Genomic DNA, 17,263 nt, shown 5'->3' with positions numbered 1-17,263 from the left:
AACCTTGAAAAAAAAAAAAAAAAAAAAAAAGAAAATTCAAGAATGAGCGTCTTTTATACTTACTGTCTTCATCAGACTAACCAAGCAGAACAGGTACCAAATCTCCACAGGAATGTCATGTGCCTCATTAATCTCATAATATGATTCTCACCAAAATTGTGGCGCACAATGAGCCTGTCCTCTGCGCGAGTACAGCTGTGACAAATATGCCCCCAAAACCTCAGAATCACTGAACCTACTTTATGTTAATATTGTCTAAAATACACACGTAAAGCGAAGATTCAAACGAATTGCCTTGGGTTTGCGGTAAATTCGGCATTAAGCTACATCACTGTACTTTCATTTTATATCTCATTTACACAATTGTTTACATTACAGGCGTTGGCGTTTTAAGGTGAACAGGTAAGCACATTTTGGAAACTGTTTAACTACTATAAGCGAAATTTGCAATATTAGATATATCCCGAATTTAAACGTAGCCCTCCGTCACTAGTAATATTAAAATTATGTCTAAACGTGAATGAATAACCGTCAATAACAAAAGCAATTTTAAACTCTCCTTTTTTCCAATGAAGTTTGGTGTTCGCGCGAGTGACAGCGTCATTGAATGGGCTTCCCTAAACTACCAATAGCTGAATAAAATGCTAATATGAAGGAACAAAACAAATCTATGTGTACATACGTTTTCTTCTTCAGTCATGACAGATGTGCTGAAACTCTCCAGATGTGTTTAATTTTCATGTTTGCCAAAATGTCACCACTGACATCCACGAGGAGATTCTTCTTTCCCAAGAGAAGATCAATCTAGCCTCGTGTTACTTAGCACCGCCTCCTGGGCTCTGATTGGTTGAGGAAAAGCTTCGTGACGTCAATACCGTGCAGTCAAACTTGATCTGATGCTGATGAGAGTAAAGAGGGAATAACTCCTGTTGAGTTTTTAAAGGTGCTTTACTTGAGTATTTCCAATGTCATACTCCATTTTTTTTACTCCATTACATACACTACAAAGACAAGTGTTAGTTATCATATTGTTGATCAGTGATGGAGGAAGTATTCAGATCTTTCACCTCAGTAAAGGTGCTAATACCACACTGTAAAACACTGCACAAAATTCCTGCAACTTAAAATGTTCCATAACTAAAGTATGTAAGCATCACAAAGAGATGCAAGTCATGCAAAATGAGACACAAAACTACCAAAAAGAGACACAAACTTATAAGAGACACAAAACAATATTGTTTGTTTGTATACCACATGGACCTGAGCCCTAAGCACCATGGTTCAACTCCCACCTTCTCTCTCTCTCTCTGCACATCTTCTGCAACATTTAAATGCTACTTTCATGTTAAAGCATCAGTAATAATAATGCAATGATATAATTATATAACCCTGAAATGGACTATTCAGAATAATGTGTACTTGAACTTTTCATTCTTTAAGTATATTTTGCTGCTAATACTTTTTCTTAAATAAATTTTGAATGCAGGACTTGTAATCGAGTACTTTTAAACTGTGATATTTCTCTACTTGGATAAAGTATCCTCTAAGCAGTAAAGTCCTTCATCCATCATTGGTTATATTTAGGGCTAAAAGATGAATCATGCCTTTAATGATGAGAACCTATTAATTAAAATTTGTTTTGTCCTGTCGCCAGCAAATCTGTCTCAAAACCTTTATTGAATCATCAAGTAACGTTTCATTTCTCCAAACATTATTCGCTTCCATATCAACCTTAATGATTTTTATTGTTTTTCCAAAACCGCAGTTGTTATCCTTGTATGAAGGTTAGAATCCCTCGTTTGTGTGAGAAATGCCTGTCAGACAGAGAAAGAATGATAACAAATATCACACTGATTGCATGAAACAATAACCGTCCTTGAAGCTGCACAAATACAGCTTTCTTGCCTCCAGATTTGCACCCAGTGTATGGGGTGCAGGTACAGTTTGCCTGTTACGCTCCCTCTCTAGACTTTACAAGATAGAGCTGAAAGTGGACTAAAGGTCATTCAAAGATAGACTATGAGGTAAAGAGTTGAATTAGCTCTGCAGAGACCTGGCATTATGATTTATTGTCTGTAGAAAACGTCATGTGTTTTTACTCAATATACAATCATGTGTCAATTCTGTCAAGATGAAATAAAAATATTAAACGTAGACAAATGATTGAAAGTTACAACTTAATTCATAAAAGGAGCTTGAGGTAAACAAGAATATATGTGAATTAACACAATAGTATTAAGTTAAATGATTGATTTACGACTACGTTTTCTTTATAATTAACTCAAGTCCTTAGTCAGTGATGTGATAAGGTTCATCTTCACCCGTCGACTACCTCTCGCGAGACTTTACGAGAGGATAAGTTGAGGGAACATGGCGACGTCTAATTTGCTAAAGGTAGGACCCACTTCAATTCAATTATTTGTTTTTAACGGTCGCCGGAGTGCTTGTCACTTTTGTACTGTAATATCGGCGTTTAGCTCTAACCTTTACGAGCAGCACACTGCACCTGTGCGCGGCTGTGCTGTCAGTGTTGACTTCAGCAGGGAGCAGTTAAGTTACATCTGGCTAACATTAGCTAAGTGCATATCAGTGATTTTAGCTACATAGAATAGCTACAACACAGCTAAATGCGAAGGGAAGAGGAAGGGACGGGGGAGACGGAGAGACAACGAGATTGTGAACGGATGGGAGACATATCGTTAGCTCAAACTGTGCTAGAATATATCTTTAATCCGTGTATGCGCTAGCTACAGATCTCATATCATCTGTCAGTCAGTGGCAAAGGAGGCTGTAGCTGACCAGCCCCTTGAAAGACATGCTAAAGGCAGCCTAAAGCAACTGTCGTAGTAGTATTTTCTATGCATTGAGTGAACCTTAATCCTCTGCTGCTATTTCAGTAATTCACTAAGTCAATCATAGACGCAGGAGAGGTGACACACCAGCCAGAAGTCACACACTACAGCAGTGGACCGGTTATAGGGAAATGACACTGCAGTCAAAACAAGGAGCAATAGCAGCTGTATATGCTGGGCAGGCAGCATTGCCAAAACATGCATATTAGCTATCCCCACCTCTACTCTGTTATCCCTTGCATTGTACCAACATGAGGACAATCACACACATCCAGTTACTTTCATGTTCCTATGATTAATTTTCACATCTAGTTTAGCATGATCTACCAGTTCAGCCCCTCTTAATTAAAATATTTAGTCCCTTTCCCTTATCCCTTTCCATGATAAACTTAATCTTGTAATAATACTAGCAGTATAATAGATATGTCGTGCTGACTTAAAAGGAAAAAACAGCAATAACAATAGAATCCAACCATGAATGAAACGGGTCACTGTTTACTGCAAGTGCATATATTTGTAACATACATTTGTGTAATAGCAGTATTTCTTTGCCAAAACAGTTTACATTAACATGAGCTGCTATGTCTTAGTTAGCACTCTGAACTCATGGGCTCATGGGAAAATGGCAGCTGCCCTCGCATACAACCCTAAAATAACAAAGGTTATAAATGTGTCTTATTCTTAAAAGAAATAAAACGCTCAACTAATTGGTTAAGACTGGTCGTGTGTATTTACACTGCAGTCTGCTAACTTCTGTTATCCATATCCACAACACTCAAATTCAGCAGATATCCAGTGCATTAAAACAGGAACCGGCACAAATTGCTCAAAAAGGTCATGGGGGTACCAGTTAGCCTGTGAAAATAGTTGCACAATGTATTCCTCTGTGGCACTGGACGAGAGCTTTGTCACGTCTGTAAAATGATGATGATGGCATAAAGATTATATCAGCTTGGGCCAGGGGACTACAAAATCATAACAGAAAGCCTTTGAAAGACATTGGTTGTGTCCCAATTTTAAATACAAACCAGCTGTATATATTATGTACAGTTACTAAATGTACTATATACTGTTTTGGTTCTTAGTATACTAGAAATCAACATACTTATTCTATACCTAACATACTAATTTGTGCTTCAGACATTAATCCAACTGCAAGTTAACTGTAAGTTATTTTTTGTTTTCAAGGCCACCGAGCAAATTTATTCATTTAATTGGTTGGTTTACATTATAGGAAATATAGGATCCATTGTTTTTGGAGCTTGGCTCATACTAATGACACAAAGTCAGAATGTCTCAGTTTCTGCTGCATCAGTTTTGGCTTATTTGGTCTCTGGTGAGTCCCTTATTTTTTGGAAGTGCAATACTGAATCACTGGAGGACTCTTCACCAGACAGAGTCCAATCAATCAATAATTAAAAGTCTGGAATAATGTTCCACCACCACAAACATATACTGCACTCTCAGACCACTTGGGAGAAATCTAATGTACACAGAGTACCACAGTCAAGTTGCAACAATTAGCTGATGAATTGATTAATTTATTGACAGAACATTTATTGGCAGCTATTTTGATAAATGATTAACCTTTTAATCATTCAAGCAAAAATGACAAACATTTGATGGTTCCAGCTTCTCAGATTGGAGGGTTTTCTGTTTTTACTAGTCTTATGCTCTAGTAAATTAAACATCTTTTGGCTGGACAAAACAAGAGATTTATTTGTTTGTTTTGTGTCTCATGTTTTAAAGACTAAATGATTAATTTAGACATTAATCAGCAGATTGGTGAAGCCCTAAATGAAAGTTAGAATAGTAATGAACACATTAATCAGTAAGTTAAGATAAATCCTGTACACAAAAGCTCAGCTAACCACTGGACTACTCCATGAAAGTCTACCAGAGAGAATGAATTTATTTTAGCTCTCTAAATACAAAATGCTATTTTTGTTACTTTTGTTCTTTTGTTTTGTTTTTGTGATTATGTTATTTAAGTGACACTCACTGTTTAGGCAAATAACCTGAGAGCAGCAGAAATATCAATGTGTAATGTTAAATTGTAATTAAAACATAATTTGTTTTGATCTAGTGTTGTCAGTGTTTCACATGTTTAATGAACAAGTCCCAGCTCCTGTAAAGGTCATCAACAGTTTGATTCATGTAGTTCACTTCCTCCTGTGTGTTCCCAGAACAAAGGCTCCCTTCAGTTTGAGGATAAATGGGACCTGATGCGTCCCATAGTACTGAAGCTCCTGCGGCAGGAGTCCGTCACCAAACAACAGTGGTTTGACCTGTTCTCGTAAGTTCACCTATTCTCGAATGCATCTGCTCTCAGCTTTGGCTCCGATACCCAGTAAAACAGGGACAGGTAACATCGTGTCTCCTCTTTGTCTCCACAGAGACGTCCATGCTGTATGCCTGTGGGATGACAAAGGTCCCGCTAAGATACACCAGGCCCTCAAAGAGGACATCCTAGATTTCATCAAACAAGCACAAGCAGTAAGACTAGGACCATACTGGGGTTTTTGTTCCGGCATCATGTCTAAACTACATTCTTGTTGGTCTCTCATTCGCCCATTAGTCCACTTCATTTACATCCTGGTAGTGTTTTAATTAGCACTTAGACAGATCCATTCCAGCATACACACACACACACACACACACACACACACACACACACACACATATATATATATATACATATATATATATATAACCGTCTAGCAAGTTTGCAAACAATGAATAGCTTGTTACACAGCCTTTAATGAAAAAATACATTTCATGGCTTTGCATTCTGTCTATTGAGGCTACTATCGGTGGAGAAAATAATTTATTTGTTGCTTTTTTGATGCATTTCTACAGAATTCCTTGAGGATCATGTGGTAGAAAAAGAAATTGATGTTGAAATGTGTTTGAATTAATTTATAAATGGAGTGAACAGATTGATCAAGGGGGGATTTCACAAAGGCACAAATCCTGTGACTCTTGTGTTTAATCTACTAAGTAAAGCACATGGGATATTACAGAATCTCTTCCACTATATTTCTGGCATCATTTATCAATCAGTTTTTTTTTTTTTTAGCATTTATGACAATTAAATGCTGCATTACAGTACTTAAAACCTATTTATTTATTTTAAACAACTCCCAGCTTTTATACTGAATGCTTGATGCATATTCTGGAAGACTTTAAGATTGTCCCTAAATTGTGCAGTTTACTAATCTGTTCAGTTTGGAGTCTGTTGTTGTTTCTTTTCTTTTCACAACCTGTGATTGTTGAAAATATAACCGTTCAATTTCAGCTCAGGGAAGATCTCACGTTAAATCTTGACCTTAGATTGTGATACCAAAACTTAACATGTTCTGTTGATTGATTATTAGAAAACTGAGTCAAAATCTACTGTCATACTTTCACACCCTGTAATTACAAAGCAAATAAGTAACTGATTTTGTTGTTTGTTAATTTTCTACCTGCTAAATATCAGTTATATTCTGCAGATGGTAATCAACCTTGTCCTATGTTTCCCACTCTTTCTAAGCGGGTGTTGAGTCACCAGGATGACACAGCGCTGCTGAAAGCCTACATAGTGGAGTGGAGGAAATTCTTCACACAGTGTGACATCCTGCCCAAGCCTTTCTGCCAGCTGGAGATTACTCTGATGGGCAAGCAAGGAAGCAACAAGAAGTCCAACGTGGAGGACAGCATCGTCCGCAAGGTGAGGAGGAGCAGGAGTGGGCAATCAAAGAGTTAATACATGTGTGTCATCTGTATACATTGACATCATTCTGTGAGTAATACTACATCACTCACTGTGCAGCTGATGCTGGACACGTGGAACGAGTCCATCTTCTCCAACATTAAAAACCGGCTACAGGACAGCGCCATGAAGCTCGTCCACGCTGAGAGGCTGGGAGAGGCATTTGACTCCCAGCTGGTCATTGGAGTGCGAGAGTCCTACGGTGAGAGTCAGCAACACAGGTCACCTTATTGTTCCAGTATATTAACCCAGAGAGGCTCATAGGTCCATGAGTGCATTCAGTTTTTATTTTTTTGTGTGAATCAAAATCTTTGTCCAGAATCAGACCTCTGGTTGCAACAGAGTCACAATAAATGCATCTTCTACCCCTGTAATCTTGTAAACTGTCCTGTAAACTTTTTCCTGACCCAGACACTTGTTGACCTCTCCATATCTTTTCTGCGGTTGCGCTTTACTTTGTCCCCTGTGCAGTGAACCTGTGCTCCAACCCCGATGACAAGCTGCAGATCTACAGGGACAACTTTGAGAAGGCGTACATGGATTCTACTGAGAGGTTCTACAGGACACAGGCACCCGCCTACCTCCAGCAAAATGGGGTCCAAAACTACATGAAATATGTGAGTATGAGTCATAGATGTATTTTGAGGCCAGGAGAACTTATTTCTCACTATGAGTGATAGGATCCTCGATAGACGCACTGTTTTCTGCCTGTTTCATTAAATATGTATCTGCCACTGCTGATTAACTTTCTTTTCAAGCCAATCTCTGTCCAAAAATGGGTAAAACAAAGAGATGATGATGAGACATAAATACATTTTTATAATGATTATCTGCTAGTCGTGAGTAGATAATATACAAGGGTTGATATCTGCTCCCTGTTAAAACCGTTTCGTAATCACTGCACTCTCATACACTCAGGTTTCCATCTCGCTCTCTGCTCAAGCTGAAGCGCAACCATCTACAGTTCACTTAAGTAAACTGCTGTCCTACGGTTACATCTTACAACATGAAGCAGAAACCTGAGACTTGAGGCTTCCACTCCCTGTTTTGATGATCCTTGCAACCTTTCTAACTCAAACAACGTTCATGCACTTTGTCTGTTTAAACACAGCAGGGACCATTAATGTTAATTTTCTGCTGAGAAACGGTCACAGTTTGGTCAAAGCTTGAACACTGTTTGTATGAAGTTGATCAGTTGTTAGTCTGTTTTTCACAACAGAAAACAAAGTGTTTTATGAGATATATGTTTGAGTATTTTATGTGCATTAAATGTCTGTAAATGTAATAAATATTGTAAATGTGTGTGAATTTTCACCAGGCTGATTCAAAGCTGAGAGAAGAAGAGAAACGTGCACTTCGATACCTGGAGACGAGACGTGACTGTAACTCTGTACAAGCAGTGAGTATTACACATCAGTATGCTGCATCTTATTTTGAAAAGTCTACTTTTGATCCATAAAAAAAGGGTGTACACCATTTCTTACAAACTGCAAACCCGCTGTTTTTGGGTTTTACATTTTACACATTGACTTCTTCAGTCTTTACATTTTTATTTGCTTATTTTTCAATTTTATTTTTAAAGCTTATATTCTTTTTTTTTTTATGCAGGGCTCCACATACAGTGAATATATAAATATTTATCTACCCATATTTTCTCTTCTTCACTCTTCTCATCTCACTCTCAGGAAAAAAAATAAGTTGAACTATTTCCTTAAATAACAATGTCTGTTTTTTATTATTATACTGCACATACTGTGTCCCTCATCCATTTCTCCTGAATTGTTTCCTCTCCGTTTTTCTTCCTAGTTAATGGAGTGCTGCGTCAATGCGCTGGTAACATCATTCAAGGAGACCATCTTAGCTGAGTGTCCAGGCATGATTAAACGAAATGAGACAGAGAGTGAGTACGGCAGGACTGCTCCCACCAAAGGCTCAGCCAGCTCAGGTTTGCACCAGGAAATAGCCCTGACCAAACCTTCTTGTCCAGCATCCTGTAGAACATCCATGTGTGTTTCCACCTCTTAAGAACATGTGCGATGATTAGTCAGTTATTGTAGTTTGACAGCTGATTTTTTTCCCCACGTTTATCAGCTAGCAGTTGGAGCAGCACATACCTCAACATGTACCTGATACCTTACTTTTAGAATATTTGGTCCATCGAAAGAAGCCAAAGTTGTCAAGTGTCGTCTAAACACAAGCAGTCGCACAAAACCTCTGCTTAAATAAAATACAGTCTAAAATTGGCAAAAGTTTGTATTTAAATCAGGAACTATGTGATCAAAATAAAGTTTAAGTTTATAAGATTACATCTGAACAGAGATATCGTGCCAGCTTTTTGGTTCTTACCAGTTTTTGGAGCACATGTCTGTCTTACCAAAACAGTGTTGAGGTTTCATTTCTCTAGATGCTGGAATCGTGCCATATTAGCTATTTGTCAAACCTCTGTCCACTTTCCTTCTAAACTCAAATTGCAGTTCAGTTTAGATTCACAGGATCTTAAAATCTACTTGGACTTGGAAATGAGCTTATGAAACATTTTGGTTCTAGACATTATTCAGGATTCAATTGTAAACTACAATAATGAATTATCTTAAGATTACATTTGAAGTATAAACTGAAGAACTTTTTTATAATTTATAATTGAGGCTCGGTCTCTGTGCTGCATTAACCACCCATCATTATTTGTTAATGCATTTGTGTGTGTATGTGTACATGTGTGTCCAGGTCCTCTTACAGTTTAATTTAACAAGTGGACAAAGAGCACCCACAGTAATGGATTTTAAAGTAGCCCATCCTCTGCTAGTTTTATAATGCAGCTGCTAAATAAAAGCTCAGCATTTAAATGCTTCTTATACTTCTATTTCTACACTGTGAGACAAACCTGGTAACACTAGTGGTGAATTACCTGTGTAGGGTTTTGGCTAATGGATATTCCTATTATTTAATATCCATGAATTTATATTTTATTTAATCAATGGAATATAAAAAACATGAATTTCACTTTAGTCTCTTTAGTGTCTGTGTAATTGTTTTCATAATAATCTTTCCTCCCCCACAGAGCTGCACCTGATGTTCTCTCTGATGGACAAAGTGCCCAGCGGCATCGAGCCCATGCTGAAGGACCTGGAGGAGCACATCATGAGCGCTGGCCTGGCTGATATGGTGGCTTCAGCAGAGACAATCACCTCTGTGGGTGTCACGCTCACACACACACACACACACACACACACACACACACACACACACACACACACACACACACACACACGTACTGATGAGGTTGGGAAATTAACAGCCGTTAAATGGAGTTGAATGTCGATGTTAAATGTTGATTCCAGTTTATTGAGACTTTGTGTTACTTTCGGGGATTTGGTCGTCTTCTCTATCAGCTGTGATAACGCTGTTCTCACCAAAGTAATTACTGACATCTGGGAATACGGGGTCATTACTACAGTAAAGTGCAACAGGGCAAGAAACACAAGCACAAGGATGATCAGATGGGCTGTAAACAAGCCAACTGTTTAGCCAGGTGCTTCCCACCTTTTTGTCAGACATACCTACAGCATTAAACTCACATTTAGCCAAGTTTTTTTAATTGTTTATCCATTACTTTTCAATTATCTACTAATTATTTACTCATTACTTTAAGCAAACTATTTCAACTGTTACTTTAAGATATCTGTTTTTGCTGTTTATCAGTTGCTTTTAGCCATTTCACCAAGTATCCATCAGTGTTAACTATTCTTTAATTATATAACTTGTTTATAAGATAACGAAAATTCAATGTGACGTGAAGTTGAGAGCTTGTCAAAATACTACTTCTAAAATTAAGAATGAACTTTGACACTCACATTACTTTGTTTCTAAACCTGTTTTTTGTTGCAGGACTCAGAGAAATATGTGGAGCAGCTGCTCACCTTGTTTAACCGCTTCAGTCGCCTGGTGAAAGAGGCCTTTCAGGACGACCCACGCTTCCTGACAGCCAGAGACAAAGTGAGCTCAACTTTTACCACCTTGTCCATAAACAGTACAGTGTGACTATAGGATGCACCTGTCAGAATATGTTCTCAACTATTTTTCAAACCCCTTTACAGGCGTACAAAGCTGTTGTGAATGACGCCACTATATTTAAATTAGAACTTCCTTTGAAGCAGAAAGGGTAAGAGAACGCTCCCTGTGTGAGATCCAGCTTTTGATTTGAATGATGAAGGAAAAGATGTCTGACTACACTCTTCTTTTTGTGCCTGTGTTTACAGGGTAGGTCTGAAAACTCAACCAGAATCTAAATGTCCAGAGCTGCTGGCCAACTACTGTGACATGCTCTTGAGGAAGACCCCGCTGAGCAAGAAGCTCACCTCTGAAGAGATTGAGGCCAAGCTCAAGGAAGTGGTATGTATCAGGGAGTCCTTTTTTTGTTGTATCGTGATTATTAACCCTGTATTCATTTGCCCTTGCAGTTATGTATAAAGATTGTCAGAGCCAAATAAGATTTCAGTTTTCTCAGAATTTAATTCAAAAATCTTATCAGACATCTGACTTTGTGGCAGAAACTCACAAAGCTGCCAGATCTGGTTGAAGCACAGCCACAAAAAATGAGCATTTAACAAAAAAAAACAAAAGTTTTTTTTCAGCAAACATCTGTGTGCTCTTTTACAGCTGTTAGTGCTGAAGTACGTCCAGAACAAAGACGTGTTCATGCGCTACCACAAAGCCCACCTGACCCGTCGGCTCATCCTGGACATCTCAGCGGACAGTGAGATAGAGGAGAACATGGTGGAGTGGCTCAGGGTAGGGACCCGTGTGTGTGTGTGTGTGTGTGTGTGTGTGTGTGGTACCAACATTTCCTGTTTTTCACATAACTGTTAACTGTTGTGTCATTTATGCTAACAGGAAGTAGGAATGCCAGCTGACTATGTCAACAAGCTGGCCAGGATGTTTCAAGACATCAAGGTGTCAGAGGACCTCAACCAGTCGTTCAAAGAAATGCATAAACACAACAAGCTGGCTTTACCAGGTAAGAGGTACAACTGGAGACAGGCAGTGATTGGTGCATCTCACTCACACAACACAAGCCTGAGCAGCTGCAACCAGTGAATATTTATGACTTAAATGATGATCAAAATTATCTTTGACTAATTCGGAATAACTGAACTAAATAATCTGTTGATTGTTAAAGGAATAGTTTGATTTTATTTTGCACTTTTCGTGCATTTTTAAAAAGAAAGAATGTTAAGAATGTAAATTGACAATTGTCAGTAGTTTTGATAATCGATTGTTTAAGTCATTTATCAAATATTCGAATTAATTAATTCAAACTTCAAATATGAGGGTTTTCTCAGTTTTATACTGTAAACTAAATATCTTTGGACTGTTACACAGAGAGCAAAATAGAAACCATATCTCCCTAAATGCTGAACTATTCCTTTAATTCAACACTACTCGCAGTTCCACACAAAGTAATGACAAAACTTTAATGCTGGTTTTAAATCCTTGTAATAATCACAGCCTGTGTCAGCCTGTGTACTCCAAGGCTGTAAGTCTGTACAAGATAAAAACTAGGATGTCCCTGTGTGTTCCCCTGCAGCCGACTCTGTCAACATAAAGATCCTGAATGCTGGAGCTTGGTCGAGGAGCAGCGAGAAGGTTTTCGTCTCTCTTCCTACAGAGCTGGAGGACTTGATACCAGAGGTAGAGGACTTCTATAAGAAGAACCACAGTGGCAGGAAGCTTCACTGGCATCACCTCATGTCCAACGGCATTGTGAGTGCAACACATCTGCACAGAAAAGCACACACACACACACCTACTGTTCGTACTTAGAGGAAGCCTTGTCTGCCTCCTGGATAGATATACATATACTAAATATAACATCCCTCATTTCTCCAGATAACCTTTAAGAATGAGGTGGGCCAGTATGATCTGGAGGTGACCACCTTTCAGCTGGCTGTGCTGTTTGCCTGGAACCAGAGGCCCAGGGAGAGGATCAGCTTTGAAAACCTCAAGCTCGCCACTGAGCTGCCGGACGCAGAGCTGCGGCGCACTCTCTGGGTAAAGGAAGACGTTGGGTGGGGTAGATAGATGTTGCAAGACAAATGATGAAGATAAAAACTGTTCATTTGCCAAGGTGATCAGCAAGTTTTACAGTCGAGGTTGTTTTGCTATTGGAGTGACTTTTCTACCTTTTCTACTACCTTTTTCATCCTCCCAGTCTCTGGTGGCGTTTCCCAAGCTGAAGCGGCAGGTGTTGTCGTACGACCCGGTGGTGTCTTCACCTAAAGACTTTGCAGAAGGAACACTATTCTACGTCAACCAGGAGTTTTCTCTCATGTAAGGAACATTATGTTCATGTCAGTATGTTCAACACGCCTCTCTGTTCTTCACATATTTGTATATCCTGGTTTGAATGCTGAGATTAACCAGTTGGGAAATTTAGTCACAGGGAATGAAACCAGCTTTTACCAGGGTGTTTCCTCTGATGTGGGATTGACAGTCATTAGACTGATTAGTGTTCAAAAAATGAAACTTTCCTGACTTCAGTGTAAAGTGAACAGTTTAACGACAAATCAGTTTTTTTGCCATAAAAATTCCAATGTGCTTATTAGTGAAAATTTCTTCCAAAAAGAAGATACGAAAACAAACTGGTAAACAATTAAGCGGAGGCGTCTTCGCATGTTGCCCATAGATGCTTTTCATTTAGTATCTTGTTGGGTTGAACTTGGTGAACCCCCCCACCCCCTTCTTAAAAATTGCAACATGCAAACTTGCACGAGACCATTTCCTTTTATGTTAAATTTAACAAATGGAGCTTATCAAAACAAATGGCATACTTACAACCCACGTAATGCAATTCTAGGACTTGCAAATGTATCTGCAGTGCTTACAAATGGCTTTTGTGCAACAAACCTAAATCAAATCAGTATTATCTGTGACAAGCCTTTGAATTTAAAAAACAGCACCAGTTCTCTTAGATACACATGTGCACAGTTTCTCAGGTAATTGGCAGGTAGGTGGTTCCAAGCATCTTGGAGAAGTTGCCTCAGTTCTTCTGTGGACTCAGGTTTTCTCCTCATGTGATCCCAGACTGACTCCATGATGTTGAGACCAGGGCTCTGAGGGCCAGACCATCTGCTGCAGGACTCCTTGTTCTTCTGGTCTCTGAGGATAGTTGTTTATGACTCTGGCTGTATGTTCAGACTTGTTGCCCGATGGTTTTATGTGATCGATAAGAATCTAAATATCTGAAGTGACTAAAACTTTTTCACAGTACTGTATATCTACTTATACTGCAGATATGGAAGAAGCAGAGTCTAAATCAAGTTTCCTGTCCTTTTAACCTCTAATTTAAAAACTATGCAGCTGTTCATTGATGCAGGACATTGGTTTTTATTTTTCATTTAACTTTACAGAAAAAACTCAAAGGTTCAGAAAAGGGGGAAGATTAACCTGATTGGTCGGCTGCAGCTCACCACGGAGCGAATGAGAGAGGAGGAGAACGAGGGCATCGTCCAGCTCAGGATACTAAGAACACAGGTAAGGAGATGAGCTCGCAGCATGCAGGTCAAGTTGCTGCTGGTCTCTCCTCTGTTAGGTAACAACACCTACTGTGAATAAATGTTCTCATCTTCCATTTCCCATCGTGGACTTTGAGCAGACGTCTTTTGCTCTGTTTGTATAAAGTCACAAGCTTTTTACAAGGCACTCTGTGACCCACACTTCTCTGTGTTTCCCATGTCCAGGAGGCCATAATCCAGATCATGAAGATGAGGAAGCGCATCAACAACGCCCAGCTGCAGACGGAGCTGGTAGAGATCCTAAAGAACATGTTTTTACCACAGAAGAAGATGATCAAGGAGCAGATCGAGTGGCTGATAGATCACAAGTACATAAAGCGGGATGAGACCGATATAAACACCTTCATCTACATGGCATAGCACAACACATTAGGATGACTTGTGTTGACTTTGGTTTCCGTGGATCAGGCCTGATGGACACTAGAGTACTTCCAGGCTCCCCGTCCTCTATTTAAAAAAAAAAAAACAAACAAAAAAAACAAAAAACAATCCAAACTTGTGCAGGGAGGCATGAATTTAAGACTGAGACCTATTTAAAAAAAAGTGGAACTTCCTGCCTTAAAGTTGTACAAAGAAAAAAAGAAGAATGCGAAAGTTGGAGTGGGAGTCTGCACCAAGTGGTTGTAACTGTTTTTAGTTGGAGGGAGTTTCCTTTGCTGTCCAGATGAGACTGTTAATTGTTCGTGGTCTGTTTTTGATGCCATGGTGTGTCATCTGGGTAGCTACTACAACACTCCTGCTCGATGCTTGTGCAAGTCTGAAGGCATGCTGACAGGAAAAGATGAGGAACTTTGGATCTCAAAATATCTGCAGTCCAGTTTTAACCCACGTCAAACCCAGACCGCCTGAACCTTGAACAAAACACAGCCCTCTTCACTCAAAGGCGACGCTGCTTTAATCCAGCGAGTTGGTGTATCGCGGGGGCCCTGATGCTGTCGTGACTCCCTGCAGTCATAGTTAAAGTGATCAAGCACTTAATCCGGACATTCAGATAAGCACTTCACAGTTTGCAGGACTGAACCAGACAGCAATGTAGAGCCGACTCTGAACCACGTCACGCCTCTGTCCATGGGTAAAAAAATAGAAAAAAGGACAAGGTGGGAAAAAATTAGCATAATGCTATAATCCAGAGTCCATTTCCCTCCACCAGATGTACCCAGGGACAGAGGTGGCGATGGAGTTAAAATGGGAGCTCAGCTCATGTTTGCGAAAGCCCTTTTTCTGCAGGAAGCCTGGGAGAAGAGGCTGAGGTCAGTATTACACACAGTAAATACTACAATTCAAAACTATCAGAAAGTGTACCATGAGATGTGAATAATGAAATGATTAAATAAACAGCACCTTATTATAAAACTACATGCTGGCTTGTCATTCATCCTCGTTCAGGCAAACAATTAATTATATCCTCAGAATAATGATAGTTTGAGCTTTCAGGAAATGTTTTAAAGGGAACCTCCACCAAATTTACACTAAAAGGAATAGTTCACACATTTTAGGAAATTTCTTTTGCTGAGTTAGACAAGAGGATCCACACGACTTTCATGTGTGTACAGTAATTAAGAAGCTGCAGCCAGCTCCCATTTAGCTTAGCTTAGCATAAAGACTTGAAACAGGCAGAACAGATAGCCTACCGCAGAAATTATCTTTTCAACTCCTTGAGTCTCCGCTGGTTATCTGGCAGCTGCTGAGAGGCAAGAAATGGGGCCCGCAGTGTAAGAACAGTACGAGTATAAAAACAAGATATGCCCGAGAACTAGACAGAGGTGATGGGTCACTGAGAAGACAGGATCTGTTTGGCTGCAACAGAGGAACAACAACTAGAGCAAAAGATGACAAATCACAGCGATGTAGCAGAAAAGAAAAATTAACATGAACACTAACAGCTTGGAGTTTATTTCCATCGTCACCCTGCAGAGAAACGAATGTAGATCAATTAATAAATCAAAAGCATTGTTGTGAGGCTTTGTATTCAGAACAAAGGACTTCAGAAGAAGTCTGAGTGGCTAAAATAAGTCTACAAATCCACTGAAAGTCTGTGCAGTGAGGACATCCTGAAAATATACTACACAGTTGCGGTTTATAAAAGTTTCCCATCCAAGTTGAGTAGCTTTGGGTTTGGCTGTTATTTGTACTGAAGCATTGAACTGATTCTTTAGTTCTTTTTTTTTTAATTTTGATGTAATCTTTTTAATTTGATATCTAAACAACTGCACACAATGCATGGGTCTTTATCTACAGTGTAAGTTCCTGAAGAACAACCAGTGCAGTAGAAAAACATATCTGATAAGGTATCACTGTTCACATTGTCATTCATTATGTTTAACCAGCAGCCTCCACCTCTGGGTGTCCGCAGGACGAGTCATAGCTGTTGACAAATACATTAATAAACACTTATATCTACTTACAACTACATTATAGTGTGTTATGAACCTTTTGTTAAATGTTTATATACTTGTTTCGAATGCTAAACAGGTGAGATAAAATTAAAGATTTAGTTCTCTATCCCACTAATTGAATGAATGCTGCTCTTATTTCTGCCAGCAGGTGGTTCAGAGGTGAACAGTAACCACATCCGCCGTCACCCTCAGAGACTAGCAGGAGTCCTCAGTGAAGTCCCCGTCCCCAGCCATCTTGACTTCTGTGTGGCTAATTCAACTAACTTCAGCTGCATGTCCACAGTGACTTATTGAACATCATCAGGGCTTCTTTCTCAGTCGTGAGGTTCACATTGACGTGAGAATAGGTTCCACTCTCGTATGTATTCCCCTTTATGGAGACAACAGCAGTATTAAAACAGTAGTGTTTGACCAATAGATGGTGCCAGAGCAACATTACACCAGCTGCTGCTTTGACAAAGGAATGAAGGAACGAATCAGCAAGTGTGAATAAATGCACTTCTTCTACATGAATGTTCAACTAAAAATGAATCTCTATTAATCTTAATTTAAGATCATTTACCTAAAATTAGCTTCATCTTGCCCAAACACAAGCCATAAGTGTGAATGTGAATATGAACAGATGTTTGTCTCTATATGTCAGCCCTGGTGACCTGTCCAGGGTGTACCCCGCCTCTCACCCAATGTCAG

The 17,263-nt window shown here is 39.3% G+C and overlaps 1 protein-coding gene across 2 annotated transcripts; it reads left to right on the top strand.

The window, feature by feature from the left end:
* The first annotated feature begins 2,343 nt into the window (after positions 1–2,343).
* On the top strand, positions 2,344–15,533 carry cul5b (cullin 5b). Of its 2 annotated transcripts, none has more exons than XM_023404186.2 (19): positions 2,344–2,394; positions 5,039–5,148; positions 5,249–5,348; positions 6,388–6,564; positions 6,667–6,808; positions 7,078–7,223; positions 7,925–8,005; positions 8,413–8,506; positions 9,665–9,795; positions 10,492–10,599; positions 10,701–10,765; positions 10,863–10,995; positions 11,263–11,394; positions 11,497–11,620; positions 12,191–12,366; positions 12,493–12,654; positions 12,815–12,933; positions 14,013–14,136; positions 14,343–15,533. In XM_023404186.2, the coding sequence occupies exons 1-19, from the start codon at positions 2,371–2,373 to the stop codon at positions 14,535–14,537; spliced, it is 2,343 nt and encodes a 780-aa protein (XP_023259954.1). In that variant the 5' UTR covers positions 2,344–2,370; the 3' UTR covers positions 14,538–15,533. The 2 variants fall into 2 exon arrangements, with proteins under 2 accessions (XP_023259954.1, XP_023259953.1); XM_023404185.2 differs by having other exon boundaries at positions 8,413–8,551.
* The last annotated feature ends 1,730 nt before the right edge of the window (positions 15,534–17,263 follow it).

This window comes from Seriola lalandi, unplaced genomic scaffold (assembly GCF_002814215.2).
Source record: "Seriola lalandi dorsalis isolate HSWRI2012SDOR001 ecotype SW California unplaced genomic scaffold, Sedor1 jcf7180002054230, whole genome shotgun sequence".
In the NCBI taxonomy this organism is placed as follows: Eukaryota; Metazoa; Chordata; class Actinopteri; order Carangiformes; family Carangidae; genus Seriola; species Seriola lalandi.
This window is presented reverse-complemented; position numbering and strand designations above follow the sequence as displayed.